This window comes from Rhopalosiphum maidis, chromosome 4 (genome assembly GCF_003676215.2).
Source record: "Rhopalosiphum maidis isolate BTI-1 chromosome 4, ASM367621v3, whole genome shotgun sequence".
In the NCBI taxonomy this organism is placed as follows: Eukaryota; Metazoa; Arthropoda; class Insecta; order Hemiptera; family Aphididae; genus Rhopalosiphum; species Rhopalosiphum maidis.
The window spans coordinates 28,545,801-28,568,509 of record NC_040880.1 but is presented as its reverse complement, the minus strand read 5'-3'; the positions used below and the strand labels follow the sequence as shown (position 1 = coordinate 28,568,509).

The 22,709-nt window shown below is 28.6% G+C and overlaps 3 protein-coding genes across 5 annotated transcripts; 2 read left to right on the top strand and 1 right to left on the bottom strand.

Moving 5' to 3' along the window:
- The first annotated feature begins 618 nt into the window (after nucleotides 1–618).
- On the top strand, nucleotides 619–7,780 carry LOC113549680 (protein krasavietz). Its single transcript, XM_026951088.1, has 8 exons — nucleotides 619–777; nucleotides 3,779–3,850; nucleotides 4,002–4,178; nucleotides 4,248–4,552; nucleotides 4,627–4,992; nucleotides 5,658–5,877; nucleotides 5,949–6,068; nucleotides 7,296–7,780. Exons 2-8 carry the CDS (start codon nucleotides 3,790–3,792, stop codon nucleotides 7,322–7,324), a joined length of 1,278 nt encoding a protein of 425 aa, XP_026806889.1. The 5' UTR covers nucleotides 619–777; nucleotides 3,779–3,789; the 3' UTR covers nucleotides 7,325–7,780.
- A 1,052-nt stretch (nucleotides 7,781–8,832) lies between these two features.
- Nucleotides 8,833–18,167, bottom strand: LOC113549679 (E3 ubiquitin-protein ligase arkadia). Of its 3 annotated transcripts, none has more exons than XM_026951087.1 (12): nucleotides 17,789–18,167; nucleotides 15,874–16,267; nucleotides 13,556–13,775; nucleotides 13,201–13,490; nucleotides 12,637–12,812; nucleotides 11,936–12,462; nucleotides 11,477–11,666; nucleotides 10,735–10,820; nucleotides 10,553–10,667; nucleotides 10,266–10,475; nucleotides 10,100–10,185; nucleotides 8,833–10,033 (listed from the first exon to the last, which is right to left on the bottom strand). In XM_026951087.1, the coding sequence occupies exons 2-12, from the start codon at nucleotides 16,082–16,084 to the stop codon at nucleotides 9,868–9,870; spliced, it is 2,277 nt and encodes a 758-aa protein (XP_026806888.1). In that variant the 5' UTR covers nucleotides 16,085–16,267; nucleotides 17,789–18,167; the 3' UTR covers nucleotides 8,833–9,867. The 3 variants fall into 3 exon arrangements, with proteins under 3 accessions (XP_026806888.1, XP_026806887.1, XP_026806886.1); XM_026951085.1 differs by having other exon boundaries at nucleotides 9,868–10,033; nucleotides 11,477–11,669; XM_026951086.1 differs by lacking the exon at nucleotides 17,789–18,167 and having other exon boundaries at nucleotides 11,477–11,669; nucleotides 15,874–16,084.
- Nucleotides 18,168–18,336: 169 nt separating this feature from the next.
- On the top strand, nucleotides 18,337–21,268 carry LOC113548725 (origin recognition complex subunit 4). Its single transcript, XM_026949761.1, has 8 exons — nucleotides 18,337–18,647; nucleotides 18,936–19,118; nucleotides 19,212–19,371; nucleotides 19,971–20,122; nucleotides 20,185–20,484; nucleotides 20,593–20,701; nucleotides 20,779–20,957; nucleotides 21,023–21,268. The coding sequence occupies exons 2-8, from the start codon at nucleotides 18,939–18,941 to the stop codon at nucleotides 21,188–21,190; spliced, it is 1,248 nt and encodes a 415-aa protein (XP_026805562.1). The 5' UTR covers nucleotides 18,337–18,647; nucleotides 18,936–18,938; the 3' UTR covers nucleotides 21,191–21,268.
- Nucleotides 21,269–22,709: the final 1,441 nt, after the last annotated feature.

The following is a 22,709-nucleotide window of genomic DNA, read 5'->3' as shown; positions in this document are numbered from 1 at the left end:
GCAAGCTGTCCGGTCTAGTAGATCCAACGAGGTTCTACGTTTTACTACTTCTACTGCATGACGAAACATTTTAAAATATATTTTGTCATGTTCTACTGTAACTGTATTATCAAATGAGCTGTAAGTAGTGTAAGTGCAGGCTGACGAGTCACAAAGCTTGCGATTCCAATAAACCCATCGGACGACCGTCAGGCGTCAACCGACGACGAGGCCACGACATCACAACAGTTTCACCAGTTTCGGCGATTGCCGATCGGTGAGGTACGACACGATGAAGGTACAATAAATACCGTGAGTACAACCCCGTGGTTACCGTGCGTCGTTTTCGAACACAGGCAGGTGCGGCAACCGTCGCGATACGTGGACATACTGCGCGTGGAAATTGTTTTTCAGAAAATTTTTGGACGTTTGGCCGAAACAACTATGATCCACAGCACTGGATTGCTGGCTGACGACAATTTCTTTAGAAAAAAGGATTTTCGGTTAGAAAATTCGGCGGTTTTCGGGCTTGGAGCATTACTTTCCGCGCCGCCTAAACACCGTCCACCCATAAAACGGCCGCACGGAGACTTCCGCCACCCCGCCCCGCGGTACCACGAACACCGAGATGTGTAGCCAACCAACGACGACCAGGAACGAACGAAAAACAGTACGACGCACACAATTTTACGCACGATCATTACCAGTCCGGTCGTTGTCCCTTTGTCCGTTCCGCGTCCGTTTTCGATCGTTTCACGCCGTTTCAACTACATACGTGCGTCGACAACAGGTTAATCTGTAAGTACCAAGTAGAGATTGCTTTTAAAACATTAAAACGTTTTGATCGACACGGCCGCCCGTCGGTTAGTCGCACCGACCGAACGAACGAACGGCCATTTCGATGTTGCGGCGGCCCCCCCCTGACGCGGCGGTTGTCACGTTGTCGTCGGTTGCGTCCGTTTTCGTGGTCGCACGACACCAATGGCGGCCATCGAGCGCACGTAATATTTTTTCCTCACTCATTCTATCGTGTTTGCATATCGGGTGGGTACGCGTACTTCTTTGTGCGCGTGCGTGCGAGATGGACCGTTGTGCAATGGCCACGGAAATCCATCGTTTCTTGCTACAGAGTTCGCCCGCGTACGGCCTTGACATCGTTTTCAGTTTCTTTGAACTTCTCTTTTCGTTCCGCGTATGCCGGAATGGTGCCTAGGGCGGTCAAAATGGTGTGACGAATGCGTCAGTCACATGGTCATGTGCGCGTAACGTTACCCCTCGACCACCCCGACGAAGCTTAATTTTACCCCGGCTGATTATAACGTATAACCTACTTAGTCGTACCCACAGTTTTTCAACTGGTCAATTTTGAGGAATTCACTGCTCTTACTGTCCTCGAGCGCCGGATACTCTACAGCAGCGTCATTTTGATATCCAGATACAATGTGTGTGCCCACTAACAATGGGTATCATTTGTCCACTCCAATCTGCTAGACGCTGGTATGGCATGTGCCTAAAATTACTTATTGTGTTCCGTTACTTCATTACCCTTATTCATAGTCTCATAGCGTGGGTGCTCTTTTTATTCTTGATTATATCATCCTACCTGTTGACTGTCCAATTACCCTCACTACAGAGTCTTTTCAATGTGCAATCTTAAAATACCATTATAATGGGTTTAATTTGAAATCATAGTTATGATAATCAGTTTTTAGTCGATACATAGAATAATAGCATAAAATTATTCATTCTAAAATCTTGAGTATTTTTTATCAAGTTATATGCCACCTAATCGCAACTTAGATCATGTTAGTGAAAGGAAATATAATTTTTAAGTATTTTAGACTAATCTTTTGTTTTATATTGGGCATGTATGGTTTTGTTTGGCTTGTATAGATAATTTTTTTAGTGATATGTTGATACATGCCTATGAATTATAAACAAATAGATTACACCCAGCTTATTGAAATTTCTAAGTAAAACATTGGTTAAAATGTTCGACTATCTAAAGGCTTGATTTATGTTTTTTTTTTATTTATTAAAACATTTTAAACTAATATTTACAATCTGTTTATAGCATTAATACAATAAGCAATACTTATAATATGTCTTAACAGGGCTTGATGACTTGAGTGAGGGGGTCCAATTCAGTAATACTACTTCAGCTTGAATGAGTTTTTTAAATTTTTTTAGTACTTTAAACCAAAGACTGTGCGTTTAGGATATTGCTTGACTATTTTACGATTTAAGCATTGAGAAGGCCTATCTGGGATAGCAAGAGAAGATAAATTTGAATGTGCCAACGTGTTGCAGTAAAATTGTATATAAAGTGGAAGCAAGTTCCAAGAGTAGACATTTTTGATTTATGTTATGCATTATTTTAAAAAATATATATATAATATACCTTTTATTCTTTAAAAAAAAATAAAAAAATTGATCATTGTTTCTTGTGTTTAATCAGTGAAAATTTTACAATTACATTTATATTTTACTTGTTAGTCATTCAACATTTTATTGCAGTTAGTAGAAAGTATACCAACTGTTAATTTGATATTCTTCCTGATGAAAAACATTAAATATGCCAGTAAATAGATTTTAGATACCTACATATAAATAAAATAGAAATAATATTCGATTGGTGTGAAACACAGTGTTGTGCAAAAAAAAAACTTATGTAAATGTATAAACATTAATCAACATTCTGTGAATTTGTCAATTCTAAAAAATTAAGGTGATATATGGATATAATATTAATATTAAAATAAATACTTAAAATTTGACTGAAAAAACAAGTTTAAGAAATTTTTGTTTACTTAAACGAAATTATAAAATATATTTCTACTTATTATAATAAAAAATGACCCATATAGGTGTGACAAAATGAATTTAATTATAAAACTAAAAGTATTGTTGTATTTAAATTTATAATTGATTTAATTAACTGTATAATTTTAGTAATTTTTTAAGTTCTGTATTAATAATATGGATTAGTATCGATATATGTATTAGGAAAGTTATAAGTGTTTGATGTATATCATATTTATTTACAATTGCCTATGTGCTAAACAATTTAGGTTTTAAAGAAAAAATTTTAATTTTTTAAGAATAAACACATATTCATGAAAGAATATAGGTGCTTATTATGAGTTATTTACTTATAGGTAGAGCTCAGATTCTTATGCACTTAATTTAGTAACTACTGCAACACCAATAATTTTTTCAATGAAATTGCTTGATAAAATAATTAATAATTTCACTTCAATATGCAATTATATCATTGGGTCATGTATGTAAAAAAAAAATAGTATAAGCTTAATGTTACTTAGATGACAGGACAATCTTATATTTTCTAATGAATTGATTACCAATCATCAACAATCTGTTCATATACTAGAAACAATAATTATCTAATTTCCATTTTAATCAACACATTTTTCTAATGTCCTTGTGAATAAATAAAAAATATTTACCAATTTTTAATGCCTAGGTAATTAAACAAAAAAAATCTATCACAAAATATTCTAAACATTGAATTTAACACTTTTAAAATGTATGTATACTTTTATTAATCTTTTAGACTTAAAAAGTTATTTTTATTTGGATTTATACTTTTGTATTCCATACATGTATGGATGAAATACATTTTTCCTTTCAATTGAAATTTCTTTGTTCTTTCTCTACACAGAAGCTTTTATATGCAACATACTGTTGACCAGCAAAAGAATAATACACTATATACTAAATTTTTAATTAGTCATAAATGTTATAACAATTTTGTTTCATTAAAACAAATATTTTTCAGCGAGTTGTTGTATGAGTCAAAAAACAGAAAAACCGGTACTGTCAGGTCAACGCATCAAGACCAGAAAAAGAGGTAAACATATTTTTCTAGGTTAATTTTTAATTGCATTTATTTAATATACCTTAGATATATTTCTGGAAGTAGTGTAATTATTGGTTACAAAAACTGAACATTTTTATTACTTGGTTAAATATTTATTAATTTTATCTTATTTATTTTTAAGATGAAAAAGAAAAATACGATCCTTTTGGCTTCCGGGACTACATCCTTGGGGGCCTCAATGGTGCCGGCACTGACCTAGAAGCAATTTGGAAATTCCTTGATCAAGCTGGTTCTAAAGTTGATTATCGCCGTTACGGTGAAGTCCTCTTTGATATACTGATTGCTGGAGGTCTTTTAGGTGAGATTTTTTTAATATTTTCGGTTTCAAGTTTTCATTGACTACATTATTATTTATAAAACTTTTTAGTTCCGGGAGGATCCATATCACAAGATGGATCAATATCTCAGGATGGAGACAAATTATGGAAGACAAATGCATGTGTTTTTGAGGCGCCCGAGGACATGGTATCTATGCGAAACTATGAACAAGTGTTCATCAAACTCATGCGCCGATATAAATATTTGGAGAAAATGTTCGAGGAGGAGATGAAAAAAATATTGCTGTTCATTAAAGGTTTTAGTGACATTGAACGTATTAAACTTGCACGTATGACTACATTGTGGATTTCTAATGGTTCAATCCCACCTACTGTTCTTCAAGTACTTACTAATGTATGTTTTCATTATAATATACCTAAATAATTATTTTATTTGACTGATAATTATAATATGAATACATTTTTTAGGAGCATTTGATTAAAGATGGGTTGGCATTAGAGTTTCTCATTGAACTATTTGTGACATATAAACAAGAAGTAGGTAATGCCCATCTACTAACCGTATTGAAAAAAGGAGGACTCGAAGGTCGGTTGATGGATTTCTTGCCTCCCAACAAACGTACTGAAGAAAATCTCCGTGCACAGTTTGAAGAAAAGGGATTGAGCGATGTGGTTAAGTTACATTTAGCTCAGGCCAGTCAGGAAGCTAAGCGCAACTTGGAAATTCAGCTAAATGATGACTTTAATGACAACAAAAATATGAAAGAGATCATTTCAAATATTAAAGAATTGTCTTCTAAGCATGACATTCCTGAACATGAAATTATTGTTTTGGTAATTATTGATTACTTCTAAGTTTAACATTTGATATGAGTAGTAAGATTATCACTACATATTAGTATTCTGTTAGTAAAGTGTACAGCACACTACTACAAACTTTCAAGGTCAAAACTTAGAGTTCTTTTTGTAACAAATTAGTTCTTCTCTAAGGTCTAATCTAGTGGTGCCCAACTCATGGCCACATGTGGTCCACGAAGGTATTCTGTGTGGCCGTTACAAATTTATAAAAAAAAAAATTTTCATTTGTCGATAAATTGTACTTAAAATGTATATTTCAATCCGTGATCTTTTCAATAGTCAATAAAAGATAAAGATATATGCCATATATATTTTGTACACTTATTATGTATAATAAAATTATGTTATTAGATTAAGATTGGGATTATTTGTACTTTTATATTTGGTGGTTCGCTTGGAGATATTTTTTACCTAAGTGGCACGCCGAACAAAAAAGGGGTATCATTGGTCTAATCTATCTCTATTAAATTTCATTAAAATCGTTTCAGTGATTTAGCTGAAAGTTTAATAGACAGACAAATTTACTTTAGAATTAAGGATAGGAATTTCAGATGATTTCTTTCAATATTTTAATCAAAAAAATCTAATTTATTATTTGCTAAATTAAGTTTAACCAAGAAAAAAAAAATTTTCTTTTACAGGTATGGACAGTTGTAATGACACAAGTTGAATGGAACAAAAAAGAAGAACTTCTAGCAGACCAGGCACTTAAACATTTGAAGCAATATTCACCATTGTTTTCTGCTTTCTCAACTACTGCACGTTCTGAATTGGCACTCATGCTCAAGGTTCAAGAATATTGTTACGAAAATATGAATTTCATGAGAGTCTTCCAAAAAATAATTTTACTCTTCTATAAAAGTATTTAATTGTTACTGAATTGTACAGTTATTTAAAAATCATTTTTTTTAAATTTAAATAATGTTTTACAGCTGATGTGTTGACTGAAGAAGTAATTTTGAAATGGTACAAGGAAGGACATTCTAAGGGTAAAACAACATTTTTGGAACAAATGAAAAAATTCATTGAATGGCTACAAAATGCCGAGGAAGGTAAATATCAAATACAACTAATTTCATACTAAATATGGCAGTTATTTATCTATCACCCTCCTCATTGTTAGTGATGTCTGCCTATCTGTTTAATGATCATCAAGGCAAATTATGTTATAAGCCACAGTTAATAACCCTTGTCACTTGCCAAGTTTTTGAATGTCAATTTAGAATTAATAACTGCAATTGTTTTAAGTATCTAAATAAAACAAGACTGGTCTTTTGAACCTCTGTCTTGGTGATGCCTATGTTCAATATTGCAATGGATCAAATGCTTAACAGAGGAATATTATATTAAATAAATGAACAGTTGCCTTCGGTGCTCACACACCTTCGTCTGAGTTCCACCCTCTTATGTTCATACAATCTCAATAAACATACCATTTTTTTTTCAATTAATTACTGTCAATTTTTCCCTGAGTATTAGTTATTATTAACCTCTGTCTTGGTGATGCCTATGTTCAATATTGCAATGGATCAAATGCTTAACAGAGGAATATTATATTAAATAAATGAACAGTTGCCTTCGGTGCTCACACATCTTCGTCTGAGTTCCACCCTCTTATGTTCATACAATCTCAATAAACATACCATTTTTTTTCAATTAATTACTGTAAATTTTTCCCTGAGTAATAGTTATTATTAACCTCTGTCTTGGTGATGCCTATGTTCAATATTGCAATGGATCAAATGCTTAACAGAGGAATATTATATTAAATAAATGAACAGTTGCCTTCGGTGCTCACACACCTTCGTCTGAGTTCCACCCTCTTATGTTCATACAATCTCAATAAACATACCATTTTTTTTTCAATTAATTACTGTCAATTTTTCCCTGAGTATTAGTTATTATTAACCTCTGTCTTGGTGATGCCTATGTTCAATATTGCAATGGATCAAATGCTTAACAGAGGAATATTATATAGTAAATGAACAGTTGCCTTCGGTGCTCACACATTTTCGTCTGAGTTCCACCCTCTAGTGTTCATATAATTTCATTATTTCACATTTTTACTTATAATTTATATTAATATAAATTGTAAACTACTCTAATTTAGAAAAATTATATTTTAATAATTGCACATGACAACATTAACATACGTTATTATTATCAAAATCTAGATTAATAACTTTCAACGACACAATAATCTTCTTTTTCTTCTAGAAAAATGGTAGACTTTGCTTATAGTACTTAGTACTTACACAAGTTAATCATTTTTGTTTTAGAATCCGAGTCTGGTGAAGATGAGGATTAATTTAAGAACCAAAACAACCTGAAAATAAATAAGGAAAAAAAACAATTAAAATAAGAAGCATTAACACACAAGATGTCAGCCAACGACCAAAATCATAACTTACCAAGGATTCTACTATTAACTTGTTTCATTACTTTTTTTAATAAATAAAAACACCAAGGTATATGATTATATTAAATTTTTTATAGGTGAAAAACAAAGATTTGTTATAATTATTTTATTATTTTTTTTTTTTTGAGCATAATATAGTAATGAACAAACAAATAAAAATAGTTTTAATCAATTTAGTCATTCAAAGATTATATTATAATAATTGTCGTGCCTACACAAGATGGTCACATAGCAACAAAAAATGTCTCAGTTAATGTCTCTATATATATTTATGTAATAATTGCAGTGGTGTATGGCTGTTATAAGTGTTGTTTTTTTTTAATAAACAAAATTATTTTTTAATAATTATTTTTTTTTGCCTTTCATGTTGTATTTGGCATATATACATTACACAAGATGTATAATTATTTTCAATGTGCGTATGTTCAATTATGTTTTGATCATTAAAAAAAACTGTCACACATAAATAGGCGACTTTAAATCTAATTGATTTTCGATTTTATCTTACATAATTATATAACAATATAGTTATACAAAATAAATGCATACAATAACTAATAATAATAAAAAAAAAAAAAATAATATGTATAATAATAATAAAGCAACATCATTTACATGGAAACTGGAAGAGGTAATAATTATCATAATAAAGTAATAATAATGTTACATAATAATAAGAAAAAAAAACATACAAATTTCTTTAAAAAGTTTTCAATTATTATCACAATACACTTGGGGGGGGGGGAAACAATATTAGTATATTCTGGAGAAAAAGGTTGGTTTTGTTGACAATTATTGTGATTTTGCGCCGCAAGTTATTTTTATTTTTTAAAAATATATATTCCAAATGTGCTTAAAAACTAAAGAGATCAATTAAAAAAGACGAGAAACAGCAATAATATAGTCAATGACAATTAAGTTGCTATGGATAGAAAATAGTATTTTTTTCTTAATGCGAAATGGCTAAACATTTAGCTGTAATTTAATACGCAAACAGATATTCTCTAAACATAGCATTATATATTAAAATATTATTAACGAGCACGTAATGGTAGTGGTAGAAACATTTAATTTAACATGAATATTTCGATAATTTTATTGGTAATTTAATCAAAAGAAATTTTACTATACATATTAATATTAAAATTATGCACGTTATAAATATTTTCTGATAAAAATCTATTAATAAGAAATTATTCACGATGATCTGTTAAAACGACAAAAAATATATGTATATATTATATATATCCAAAGATTATATTATATAAAGCGACCGATACTAAATAGTTAAACTTGATATTCAATATTTATTTATTTATTTTAAATAATTTGTATTGCAGGTACTTAGGGTATAGGTAAATTCGATAAGTGTGACACAATTAATTAAAAATACAAAATAATAGTAAAAATAATATCTAAACTATAATATTATGTAATAATTATTAATATATATATATATATCACTACATATAACATAATAACTACTCACGACCACGACATATTTATTCTGATAACAATAATTATCAAGTAAAAACAATGAATTTAAAAAAACTCGGATATGTTTTTTTGCACATTATTTTCATACTCGATACGTGCAGTTGCTTCAGAAAATAAAGGAGACCGTGGACAAAAATAAAATTTAAATGCTTATTATCATTATATATAATACATACGTAATGATACCTAAGACTACATGATTCAGTAATAATAATGAGCGATTAAGTTAAAAATAGTTAAAGTTCAACACTGCCAACAAGTCACAAAAGTAAAATGATTTCTTGATTCAAATGTTGTAAAAAATAAATGGTAAATATTGTCAAAGTTGGAAAGAAAAGCACTCTTATATAACATTAAGAGATTAAATTTAAAAAAAAATAATGAATAGTTAAAAAAAAGAAATCTAATAACTATAAACTTTCTCATAGTAAAATCAACAAAAAATGTTAGGTATTTGTTGTATGTAAATATTTAAAAAATAAAAGTATTATTTTGTGGATAATCTATAATACAATGTATAAGACATATTTTTAAAATCTTCAACATTTAAAAAAAATACCCATAACTATTAAAGGCAGGGCAGGGACAACTAATTGCACAACGGATAAAACACAAAAGTTAAAAGTTCTACTAAAACGAAAACATGCAAAATTGCTAAAAAAAAAGTTATCACATATGAATGGAAAAGCTCGCGCACACTAGTGTGACTGGTTTTTTGTTTTAAATTTTATCACACGCAAGACCCTATAGTATATAGTGAGGGTAACAAATTTTATTAAATGGTTACAATAAAACCTTTAGAAGTATAATATTTAGCAGTGGAATACTATTACAGCAAAACAATTATGCATTCTCGTTCCTCTTCTCTTACACATAATTCAACGAGAAGAGGTTGAACACGAATTAGCTGGTGGTAAAACCACCAGTTCTCCGTGTCATGTTGGAACTATGAATGGAGTTTCAGACGGCAAAGGTGAGCCAGAAGCAGCATCTTTAGTTTCTTTGGTCTCGATATCCACACGACATATAGGACATCGTTTGTTAGATGACAACCATTGGTCAATACACTCAATGTGAAATAAATGCATGCATGGTAAACGCCTAGAAAATTAATCAAATATTTTTATTATTTTAAATTATGTTTATTATTATCATTTTAATATTTACCTAACATCCTCAGTATCCTCAAAGTCTGAAAGACAAATGGTACACTTTTCTGTGTTATCTTCCATTTCATCTGATGATCTCTTAATCTACCATATAACCAAATAATTAATGAATATTTAACTAAATAATAATGTACAATCAAACTTATAATAATTGAAATACTTACACGTTTATATTTATGAGGGAAAGTATTCTTTTCTATTGTGTCTTTTGAGGCCCCACGATTCATCATGTGAATGCGGCGTTGTTCCATTAATCGTAAGTAATCTTCTAGCCGATATGACAAATGACGTGTTAACATGGGTATTGATCCTAATGGAGGAATCGTAGGTATATCAGTACCTGGCTGTGATGGAATTGTTGAGCCCGGAGTTGTCTATATTAAAAACATATATGTATTTAAATAAATATATATATATCGTTTAGTTGAGAAAAAAAAACATTCCAAATTACATTAACAATAGTTCCTGACGGAGCTCCAATACTAATGCGTACATGATGCATTCGACCTGGTGGTCCAGGAGGATGATAATTATAATAATGATGAATATGAGGATGACCGTTATCACTGAAAAAAAAAACAAAATAAGTATATTATATTATATATTTAAATGTAATAAAAGTTGAATTAATACCTCGTAGACCCACTTTGAACCACAATTTCTGTTTGCAGTGATGATGTAGGTACTTGTTCTATTCCATCGGTAGGAGGAGATAAGGTCTATAAATGTAAAAAAAATATATTATTATAAACTAGTAACTAACTGAAATTAGTGATGTATTAATGATATTTACATGCAACTTTAAAATTTAAATCTAAATAATACAAAATGGTAAATGCAGATAAACTTTATTTTAAATGAATAATAAAATTATTAAGTTTATAAGGGGGGTCGTCTTTTAGAATTTCTTGAATATGTTTCAGCACAATTAAAAATAAAGACTTTTTTCGACTGCATTCCTAACTTTAATTCATTCTAGGATTGTAATATGACTATAATTAGTATATTTTTTTTCTTTTACAATCAAAATTATTAACCATAATATTATATGTAGTTATATATAATCAATAGATATAGTTCTCAAAATATGTACTAACTGCAGTAACAAGCTTAATTTTACATAGATACTTGCATTTTTAAAAATTGTATTCTTATTAAAAATAATCATTAATAATTTTAATCCCTTTGATCGTGATACTTTCAGAAACATTTTAAGAATAGCAAATTTCTTTATTTTTTTGATCTAGAATCCTTAAATTTTAATTTAACAAACAAGACCTGATGCAAAAACTAATACTATGAACCGGAATGTTAATATTATTCCAATACACTTCAAGTCTTGCCTACAAAAAAGGATGCAAAAACTTTTACTTACAATGACAGCAGTAGGACCAATTCTACGTGAAGTGATTACTTCTGGCCGGCTGAACACATTTGGTTGCTGAGGTGGAGGTAACACTGTATGAATTGCTTGAATAGATGGATGGACAGGTGTTGGTTGAGGTGGTTGTTGATATCCCTGCATGCATGACACTGGTGGTATACTCCTTAATGAACGTACAGAACTGCTAAAAAGAGAAAAATGTAACAATGTCTTATATGCATAAGATAATTTGTAAGTCAATACAAAAATATTAAAACCAGTTTTTACATAAAAACAAAAACATTGTGTTACACAAGATCTATTAATAACCTAATAAAAATAATAATAATTAGGGGATTTTAAAAAAGAAATGTTATTTTGATGTTGAACATAACATTTTTTTTATTTTTATAATCTAAATGACTAATTGCAAGTATACACTTTATTTCAAACAGTAATCAAATTTCTTACCCATTCATCATATCCATTCTTCTTCTTTGCATTTCTTGTATCCTATGTTGATTATACCATAATCTTTGGTGGTATAAAGGTACATTTGAAGGTACACATGGAGTCATTGGATGTGTAGCCATCATACCATGATGATGGTGGTGTGCCGGATGTATGTGACTACCCATTCCAAATACAACCCTAGATGTATTATGACACTGACTACACGGAGGCGGCCAACCGGGAGTACCTGGAGGTGGATGAGCTGTGTGTATACAAGGAGCTTGAGGAGGCTGATCCATGAAAATGACATCATTTCGATATAGAGGGGACGGATTAGGAGGAAATTGTTGAGTGTATCCAGGCATAGAACGCATAGCAGAGTGACTGACATATTGTCGTTGTGGTTGTATAATTGGGAAACGACTACTAAACATTGTATGGCCCATAGATATGTCAGCTTGAGGTGTTCTTCCTGAATGATTCATTAAAGGATCATTGACTTCTTCAGACTCTAGAGTTAAATCTACTACAGGTGGACCAGTTGGCTGTTGAAATATTAATAATATTAATATTAATACTTTTAGGTACTCATAATATTTAAAAAGTATAATATTCTTAATAGTTAAATTATAATTTGTATTTTAATTTTTAATGTTTACTATATAATTCAACTAAATATATAATTAAAATGAAATAAATTGAGATAATGGTCAACTTACTAGTTGATTTATATTTCGTTGTTGAAAATTGTTGACTGTGACTAACTCTATCCCACTGTCTTCATCATCATCAGCATCCATCACGTTTGTCCATTCTGCTCTACGTGGATCATTATTAAAACGGCCTGGTTGAGGGGCACTCATATTATTCATCCCGTAGACAGTGTATTCTTCAGCTAAAACAAAAAAACTTATAAGAAAAGCTAAACATTTTTATTATCCTGATATTTGTCTAAGGAAAGGGTGGGTATACTAAAACAATAACTACTAATTTTTTTCTTCTTTAGTTTTGTTAACATTAAGAACATTACCAAAATCAAGATTATTAATGTTACATGAATAATAATAAATACATCTTAGGAACATTTATATTTTTTATAAATTTCTTCATAACAAGTATAATTCATAAAAAAGAATACTTTCTTTATTTTAACTTTTGAGGTTTTAATGTATAGACTATAATTTATTTATTGAATTGTAAGTTACAAGCTAATTGATAATCATATTATAATAAACAAGCAATTATGCTTTATAAGTGTAATTAACAAAAAATGTATATTTTACTTGATGATGATTGAGGGTTAATCATTCTGTTTTGATTTGAAGAACTTGGTATTAAATGATCACTTGGTGCTGTAGTAGTATGAACCTGAGAATTTGGTCGTTGGGTGTATTTATAATTTCCTCCATGATTATTCATGGATGTATATGCTGATGATGACATTTGTTCTTGACCATAACGATGTGGTCTATACATTCGATTAGACATTGGATGTCTGGGATAAGTCAATGGACGATTTGTATCAGGTTTACCAGTTTTCATTCGTAAGTTGTTATCACCAGACAATAATGATCTAACAAAATAATAAATAAAAAAAAATAATAACAAATAACAGATTAAACAAATATATCTAAGTACCTCTTTCTTCCCATCTCAGATGATGTTGGAGTAGATGGAACTGGATGGTTAACAGATCGACTGGACGATTCATCAGTGCGTGGTACAGACCAAGGTGTTTCTATAAGAGTATTTCCATAGCGCCATATATCAGAGTTTAATGGAGAAAATTCTTGTGGTGTATCTTCAGTCTCTAAATCACTTCCATCCGCAAATAATGGATCATAATCCATTTCATTTCCTAAAAAATATAATTTAACAATTTTTAATAAAATATGTTATTAACTTTATAACACTTTTATTATTTTAAAATAATAATTGAGAATTGTTATCAAAGTATACTTAATAAATCTGTCAAACACATATATCATCAGTGTTGAAACAAAGTTTAACAAGGAGGCTTTGGGCAGATTTTATAGAATAATATGTCAACGCATCAACTGATATTGTTATTTTTATAAAATTGTGAATACCTAATAAATAAAAATATTACATACAATACATATTTTATACTTGAACAAACTCACTCAGGATAGAATACCAGGATATTTTTTCTTTGCTCACCCGGCCCAAAATATAGGAATAAAACTTATTATATGATGCATTTTATAACCAAATTGTTCAAATGACAATATTTACTAAGAAATTGGCAATCTAGTATCCACAAAAGCTAAATAAATGATTTAAAGAATTATAAATACATATTTAATTTAATTTTGAAAATAATACCAAGGATTGTTACATACTTTTAAACATGGGTATTTAAGGAATTTAATAAATCATAGTTTAGAATTGTATTAACAAAGAAAACATAATATGTATTAAAATATAATTTAATATTAATTTAATTGAAATAGCTATATTTGATTAACTGAATATGGTATAATATAATGGGCTGCTACCATTCTTCAACTATTTAACTGATTAATCAACATAGTTAACAAAAAATAATTAAAAAAACCAAAAGAAATAAAATAAAATAATTCAACCAATTGTGAAAACGTATAACCATGCAATATTATCCTTAAGTTAAGCTATTTTTATTAGTAAAAATTAAACATATATTTTATATTTATACTTTAGTATTACTTTTTATTAAATGATAAAAATGAATTAGTCAAAATCACTACTTTTTAAGAAATAAAAAAAACATTTAACATCTGTATTGACTGAGTATAAGATATTTTCACTCAGATTTGGACATTTATATATTTAAGTGGAATTTTGATTATAATTGTAACATTGTAATCATTATATATGTAATAATTTTTATTGTAATTTGGATAGTTTACAAATAATTGTAACTACATAAGACATACAAAAGTAGAAATTATCTTGTATGACTAAAAATTACAAAGAGGATATCTTTTAACCATATCAATATCGAGTTATAACATTTAAAGAGAAATGAAATTTAACACCTAAGTGATTTTTTGAAACTTTTTTTTTAAATTGTGTGTTTTTGCTTACTTAATTAGATGGATGGTGTTTTCAGTCTCAAAATTATTTTGAAAGTTATAGTCAAAAAACTTTAAAATGTTTAATATTTCCAAAATTTGTGTTAGTTTAAATTTAAAATACCAAAAAATTAACATTTTTGGATATTTTTTTTTTTTTTTGTAGATATTTGTTTTTTGTGTTTAACATTTTGGTCAAATCAGAAGTTACCTATCATACTTATTTTTTTTTGATAATTTTAATTAAGAAGTTATTTCAAACATTTCCATTTTAAAGTGACTCAACATTGACAAAGGAAGTTCTTGGTGAATTTATTATATTGATGAGTACTATTTTTTTTCCAGAAGTTTCAATTTTTCAAATTTATGGTTGTATAGTAGTAAGTTTACGTTCAACGTATACAACACATTGACATGAACTGTGTTAAAAATACAGCAATTGAAATTTCGACTAAATGTCTTAATCTATAAAAGGAAAATTAAAGTTTAACAAGTAGTCGCTTCTTATATCTACCAGTTCTAGTCCTACAGACCTCTCAGTTGGAGGCTTCACTATCAAACCCTAGTGGGCAATAGAAATAATTTAACTAGAGGGGATGTTATCCTTTTGGGGTCAGGGTAAGGAAAATTGGATAAGTGTAAACCTAAGATTATTAAGCAGGAAACCAATCCTAAAGGGTAAAATTCAAGTATAATAATTATAGATGCTAACTATGCATACCAGCGTAATTTCTGATTTCACCAAAATGTTAAATATCAATTAAAAATTTTCAATAAATAATATACCCAAAAATATTTTAGTAAATAATTTAATGGAAGAATAAAATCAAATATTATGATAATGAAAATTATATAGAACAATTAAATTACCATTGTACTTACCTAATTGCATATTTGACTCTGTATCTGCTGGTGGGCTTGGCACAGGTCCAGTGGCCGTGAATGCAGTGCTTAATATATCAGCAAAACTATGAGTTTCTTGGCCATTAGAAACATCATCAGGAACGTCACCATCTGCTGGTAGTTTTGTGTTTGGCCAATTATTCCCATGATCAGTGGTTGTAGTACTAGTTTCATTCAACTGATCCGCCATTGATAAAAATTAATTGAGCAGACTGGACAAGGATAACTTAATTGATTAAATGAAAATTAAAAACAAACAGGACTTTCAAGTTTTAAAATTGGGTCTTAATAACAACAAAAAATTAGAGAATTTCAGAAATTATCATCAGATTTAAAAAGCAGGTCAGGAAACCCGTCAACAATTCATTTCATCCTAAAAACAAAACAACAATAATTAGAATTAGAAAAATATATATATATACAATTACTGGACTGCATGAAAAATAGAATAATTTAATGGTTCAAATGTGAGTCACTAAATCACGTTTAGTGGACTATTAGCACATTATTGGTTCATAAGAAATTTTGAGATTGTTTAATTGTTCGTGTAACTCAGCAAATGTTATACATTGTACAATGTAAACATTTGATAATTGTTATTAACTACTATATTTAACAAAAAAAAATTCATTGACAAGATTCTATATAATTTAAGTTTTATATACACTTAGCTCTAAATCTTTGTTAAAGCTTGTGTAAGTAAATATTTTTAGGTATAATAGAGATTACATTGTATACTAAACAGACATTTTTAAGAGAACAATTAGTACCTACTCAATGAAATAAACCTTGATGATAATAAATACATTATCTTATGAATTATCATATCACCTGTCGATTACTAATTATTTACTATAAAATAAATCTACAGTACAAAATTCTAAATATTATTAAGATATTATGTAGGTCTTAATCATAGTGAAAATAATTGATAAGCTGAAGATTTAATTGACAAATGAGTAATAGTACCTATTATATAATCAAACCTTTTCAAATCAAGTGTTTTTGAAAAAACATATTTTATAGATTTAGCTATTAATTAAAGTATAACAAAGTTCATATACAATTAATTTTAGACATTTTACTGACAGGTAAATACTATTAACTACAATCATGACCACAATATATAGTATTAAGATAAAACAAAACTTATCACACAATACACAGCTTGGTTTAAGTTATTATTGAAATTCCAGACACATAATAGCATACCTAAGTAAAACAATATTAGACACTGTGTTCTCTGTAGTTAAATACAATAATATGCAAGAATTCCATTTGATAAGAATATTTTATACATGTTTGGTAGTATATTCAAAATACCAACATTGTACTACAAATAGGACTCAATTGTAAATATTTATCAAAAAAACTTATAAGTGGGCAAAAAGGGAGTAGATATATTTAAAGTTACCTAAACTTATAATAGATGAACGAATTTCGACATTATGTTATCTTAATTAAGCAGTTAGTGTGGAACACAAGATTAGTGTACAAAAGATGACAAAATTAAAGGCTCGATAAATTAAAAGTGATGGCTTTTATTAAGTATAGGGGATAGTGGTGAAAGAAAATGAAAAGTGTTCAAGAAATAAAACGGAGCAACGATCAAAAACAATAAACATGAAGACAGAAATGCAAAATCGCAAGTGCCGCGTCACTGCGTCAGTCGAAGAAAGATGGATAGCGATAATTGTTATTGTTGATACGCTTCCGTAATGGGCAATGATGGGTTATAAATTTACTCTTGGTCCGGTTGGTTACGAAATCCTAGGCGAAACATGTAACGTAACTCGAACACAAAAGGCGACGCGTGTATTTGTACTACGTTTTTTTGATTCGGTTTTGTCCCACTGACAACAATTCAACAACATTTAGGTATTATCTATTTTACCTTTTCGATACGTCCGCATCCATCCTGTAGAGTACGGCAGCCCGATTGCTTCCGTGTGTGTACTATGTATTGTTGATGGTGAAAAACAAAAGAAAGATAATGACAGTAAGATAGAGTGAGTGAGAGGGTGGAGAGCGGCGCAGATAGGACGACCGAATTCAAGAGATAAATTTAAACTTATTAGTACGGCTCATTTTTTTTTTTTTTTTGTTTTTGTCAAGAAAAACAAAATGACATTTCACGCACGCAAAAAAAACACCAAAAGCCCGAAACACGACTGATGATGTGGGGCCGTGGTGGCAATCGAGGGTATAGGTTGCCACCAAAGTACCGAACGCGAACGTAGTACAATCGGTGTAGTACGCGTACTATGCGTATGGAGTTGGACTATGGCGTATCGTGGAAACGCCATTTTGCGTAGTACCATATGGACATGCGAACCCAGTGCCGCCAACCACTACTGAGGTTATCATGTGCTGATAACGTCAATCTTTGTCCGTTATCAATGTATCATCCGTTTACCGCCAAACATTCCCTTATCAAATGTCTTCACAGACCACAATAATAGTCACGATCGCAGCCTTTTACTATCTTAAATCGTGGTCATAGTCAATAACTCAGTTGTAAACTCAACCACTCAAGGAATATATAAGTTAAAACTTGTTTGAGTCGAGATTTCGAGAAATATGGCAAATAAACAATAAATATTTTTTGTTTTATGATTTCCTACACTAATACAAAACAATTTGTGATTTATAATTTACTATTTACAAACTTTCTCAGATCAAGGGTTTTAAACATATCCGTATTTTCCTGTTTATTATAAATAGAAAATACTGTTCATAGAAAAAAATCCATTGTAAGTCTTAAGTATTATGATGTGGTTGCACCCATAGTAATTTTTATTCTTTAAAAGATTTATTCTACAGTTCATTCACAACAACTTTATTTCTTATGTTTACAATTTCAATTCTTAATTCACGTGTAAATTTAGTAAACTTTTAAAAATTTAGTAGAGTATTTAACTTTTAAGATTTTCAGTGGCCTACATGCACTATTATTTGTATCTTTCTATACAATTTTTCATATCAAACTAAGTTTTAATAATTCTGTTCATACAAACCTTAAATTGTTTATTTATTTTTAGATCATGGAATTTGATTTTAGTGTTTGTATTCAAGATATAAAAAAAAAACTTATTTTGAATGACCAACTTTATGGATTTGACAAAGAACAAAATGAACTCTTACAGATTATTAAAAAAACTACTGATTTTGGAGAAAGCGACTCAGTCATTATACTTGGGTCTCGTGGATGTGGAAAATCAATGGTGTGTATTTTATATTATATTTAAATATTATCTAACACATTCTAATTTTATAATGTATTATGTAAATTTTTATTTTTAAACTTGTACTTACAGTTAATGGAATCAGTTATAAAATCTCTTTCACCTGAATCTCATACACTAGTATTATTAAATGGTCTCATTCATACTAATGATAATTTAGCTCTTAAAAGTATTATACAACAACTTCAAATGGAAAATTTGGATGGAACTTTTGCTCAAGGATCTTATGCTGGTTTGTATATTTTGTTGAAAATACACTTTAGCATACCCTTAACTAAATCAATTATTTGTTTTTTTTTTTTAATGCACCTTTTAGACTTTAGTGCTAAGTAAAATAGTGAAGTCAGAACTTGTAGCTCAGACAAAATTTCAAAGTTATTAGTTTATTTGTATCTAATTTAACATCTGTATTCTATATGTATAAGTTGTAAGAGGATCAATATTTAAATATTTGATGTTTTTCATTATTTTAAAATAATTCTATCCTCTATTAAAAAATCCTAAGAATGTCATTGTTGGTACAACAACAGTCACAATGTGAACAAAACTGAAAGTTAAAAGAAAATAAATTTAAAAACTTGTTGAATTTGTTATTTAATTTGATAATACTAATGTGGCTCTATCTTGTATTAACCGTGTTTTCTAATAGATATTTAAGTATTTTTTTGTTAACTCAAAACTAAATTTTAAATTATGTTTGTCGAGATGGTCTTGATAGCTGACAAATCCTAAAGGAGAAAGAAAAAGAGAAATAAAAATTATTTAAATCATAGAATAATATGTATTTATAAAACTAACTATACTAATATTAATAAATAATTATTTTTATAGATAATATAAGTTTTTTATTGGAGAGCTTTCGAACAGGAAACAAAACAGCTTCAAAATCAATTATTATGGTATTAGATAAATTTGATATGTTTTGTTCTCATACTAATCAAACATTGTTGTATAATTTGTTTGATTCTGTCCAATCTCAACAAGTAAAAAAATAAATAATACTGTGATAACTATATAGGATTTAATATATTATTTTGTATTTTAGAACCCAATGTGTATTATTGGCTTAACATCACGAATTGATGTTATTGAATTACTCGAGAAACGAGTTAAATCTAGGTTTTCGCATAATATAATGATGTTGAAACCTCCATCAGAAACTATTCAACTGTTAGAAAGATTTAAACATTCTCTTACAATTAGCAAACATTGCAAAGTAAAAGCTGATGTTTTGAAAAACTGGAACAATAATATTGATTTGTTAATATCAGATATAAGAATAGAAAATTTGATAAAAGATCTATTTAAATCAAGCAATAATAATACAAAACTAAATCTACTCATTGTAAGTATTCAAATAATGTGTATAATTTATATTTATTTTTCATTTGTAAAAAAGGATTTCCTATAAATATACATAAAATAAAAAAAGAAATGTTTAATTTGTTTTCAGTTTATGGCACTTTCAAATATATCAAAAGACAAAATGTTAACTGTTGAAGATTTAACAAATAGCTACACTACATTGTTTAAGAAAGATATGATTCTTGTCAATTTATTAGGTAAAATGTTGATGTCATTAAGATTTAAAATCTTAAAAAAATGTTTTATACATTTTTAGAATCTTTTTTTTTCACAGGACTATCAGTTCTAGAATTTTGTTTAGTGATTTCAATCTGCCATCACTCAGAAATCTATGATCAAGAACCATTTAATTTTGAAATGATTTATGATCGATATAGTAAATTTGCATCACGAAATTCAACATTACTTGTAACAAAAAGACAAGTTGTTATAAAAGCTTTTGAAAGATTATCAGTTAGTGTTACAATTTTTTTTATATTTTCTATAATTACATTTTTCAATTATGTTTATTAATTTAGGTAATGCAATTAATACTACCTGTAGCAGTAATAGAGAATAAAAATGTTTTAAGAGAATACCGTCTGTACAAGTGTTCAGTCAAACTAGATAAAGTGAAGACAGCTTCTAATATATACTACAGGCTACCTCCAGTCATATTACAATGGATAGATAGTAATATAATTTAAATTTCTATGTAATTATGTACTGTATATTTATTTCTTTTGTAATACTTTATTGATAATGTATGTACTATCCTACTCAAAATGTACGTTTTGTAATATAATATAATATTTTATTTATTATAATTTTGTCTATTCTTACAACTTTTGAACTTGATTTATAAGACAAGGATGTATAATAGCTGTTTCACTATGGCTGAAAAATTGACTTAAGCTAAAAAACCAAATACAAAATAAATTTCTAAACGCCCATCCTTTTTGTTATAATTTACACAAAATTAATCTCTAGAAATTAATAACTTAAATCATGGGTCACCAAATGGCAGCCCGCCAACACATTTTGTCTGGCTCGCAGACAAAGAATAAATAACATATTACGACAAAATATTATGTGTTATGATTGTAAATTATTATTTTTGTTAAATATTATTGGTTTTTAAATAATGTAAATATGTACTTAGGATTTTGATGGCCTGCAAAAATTTTTAGATTCCTTGTTTGACCCTTCAAAAATATTTATTGGTGACCCCTGACTTAAATGATGTATCAGGTATTCATAATACAGTTGGAACAATTAAAGTTATTATAAATTTTTTTTGGGATTGTCCTGTGAAAAGAAAATATATTTCAAACATCCCTTTCTCTTACATGTATAAAACATTAAAACACGTTGAATAGCTAAATAAATTAATAGACTATTTAAACAAAATATTAACTCTACAGTCTCACTGAAAACACTATAGATCTAAAATTGTCTAAATAACAGTAATTATAAAACAAAAGATCATAATTTTTAGTTAGACCAGATTTTGTGTATGAAACACAAAAAAAACATGCAATTAAAATGACAAATTGTCCAAAAACAAATTTTTATTAGACATTGTGTCAATTTTTTCAGTATAGGTAACTACTTCAAATTTTATTTTTATAATATTGTTTATTAGTTTGCATTAACTATTAAGTATTATATTAAAATATAAAATTTAAATAAAATAATAATAATCAGATTTACAATATTTGATAAAAATTTATTATCATGTACATTTTCAAGTTTTTGTCTGTAAAATTATGGCTTCTGTCACCTAATGTGTTTTAATTGTGAAAATATGAGTTAACTACTGCTGCTGCAATCTACGTATAGAAAAGTACTATACCTGCTACTTCATAGTTCATATATCACATAACAATATAATATAGCAATGACAGAGTAGATAGATGTTTTAATAGATTTTGAAACAAAAATATTTGTACTAACTTTCTACAAATTAATCTATAATCTACATTTCTTGGTTTGGTTTTGTAGCTTGTTTCTATAGGATTTAGAGCACGTCATTAAAAGATGCAATTGCACGGGAATCCGGTTTCTAGTTATATAGCTCTCGTAATAATTTGACTATTTAGTATTTTAGCTTGCTTATTTATTATAATGTTTAGTCTAATATACTGGAGCCATGGGGAAACAGAAATAACATTTTCAAAGCAGTAAATCAGCTACTGTAAAAATTAAAATTATCACAATTGCTCT

Coding starts and splice junctions, on each gene's coding strand:
- LOC113549680 (XM_026951088.1), top strand. CDS start 3,790: ATGAGTCAAAAAACAGAAAAACCGGTACTGTCAGGTCAACGCATCAAG. Junction 4,179..4,247: donor GATTGCTGGAGGTCTTTTAG/GTGAGATTTTTT, acceptor AAAACTTTTTAG/TTCCGGGAGGATCCATATCA. Junction 5,878..5,948: donor AATTTTACTCTTCTATAAAA/GTATTTAATTGT, acceptor AATGTTTTACAG/CTGATGTGTTGACTGAAGAA.
- LOC113549679 (XM_026951085.1), bottom strand. CDS start 16,084: ATGGCGGATCAGTTGAATGAAACTAGTACTACAACCACTGATCATGGG. Junction 13,776..15,873: donor AGAGTCAAATATGCAATTAG/GTAAGTACAATG, acceptor TATATTTTTTAG/GAAATGAAATGGATTATGAT. Junction 10,034..10,099: donor GAGGATACTGAGGATGTTAG/GTAAATATTAAA, acceptor TTAATTTTCTAG/GCGTTTACCATGCATGCATT.
- LOC113548725 (XM_026949761.1), top strand. CDS start 18,939: ATGGAATTTGATTTTAGTGTTTGTATTCAAGATATAAAAAAAAAACTT. Junction 19,372..19,970: donor TGCTCAAGGATCTTATGCTG/GTTTGTATATTT, acceptor TTATTTTTATAG/ATAATATAAGTTTTTTATTG. Junction 20,123..20,184: donor ATTCTGTCCAATCTCAACAA/GTAAAAAAATAA, acceptor TTTGTATTTTAG/AACCCAATGTGTATTATTGG.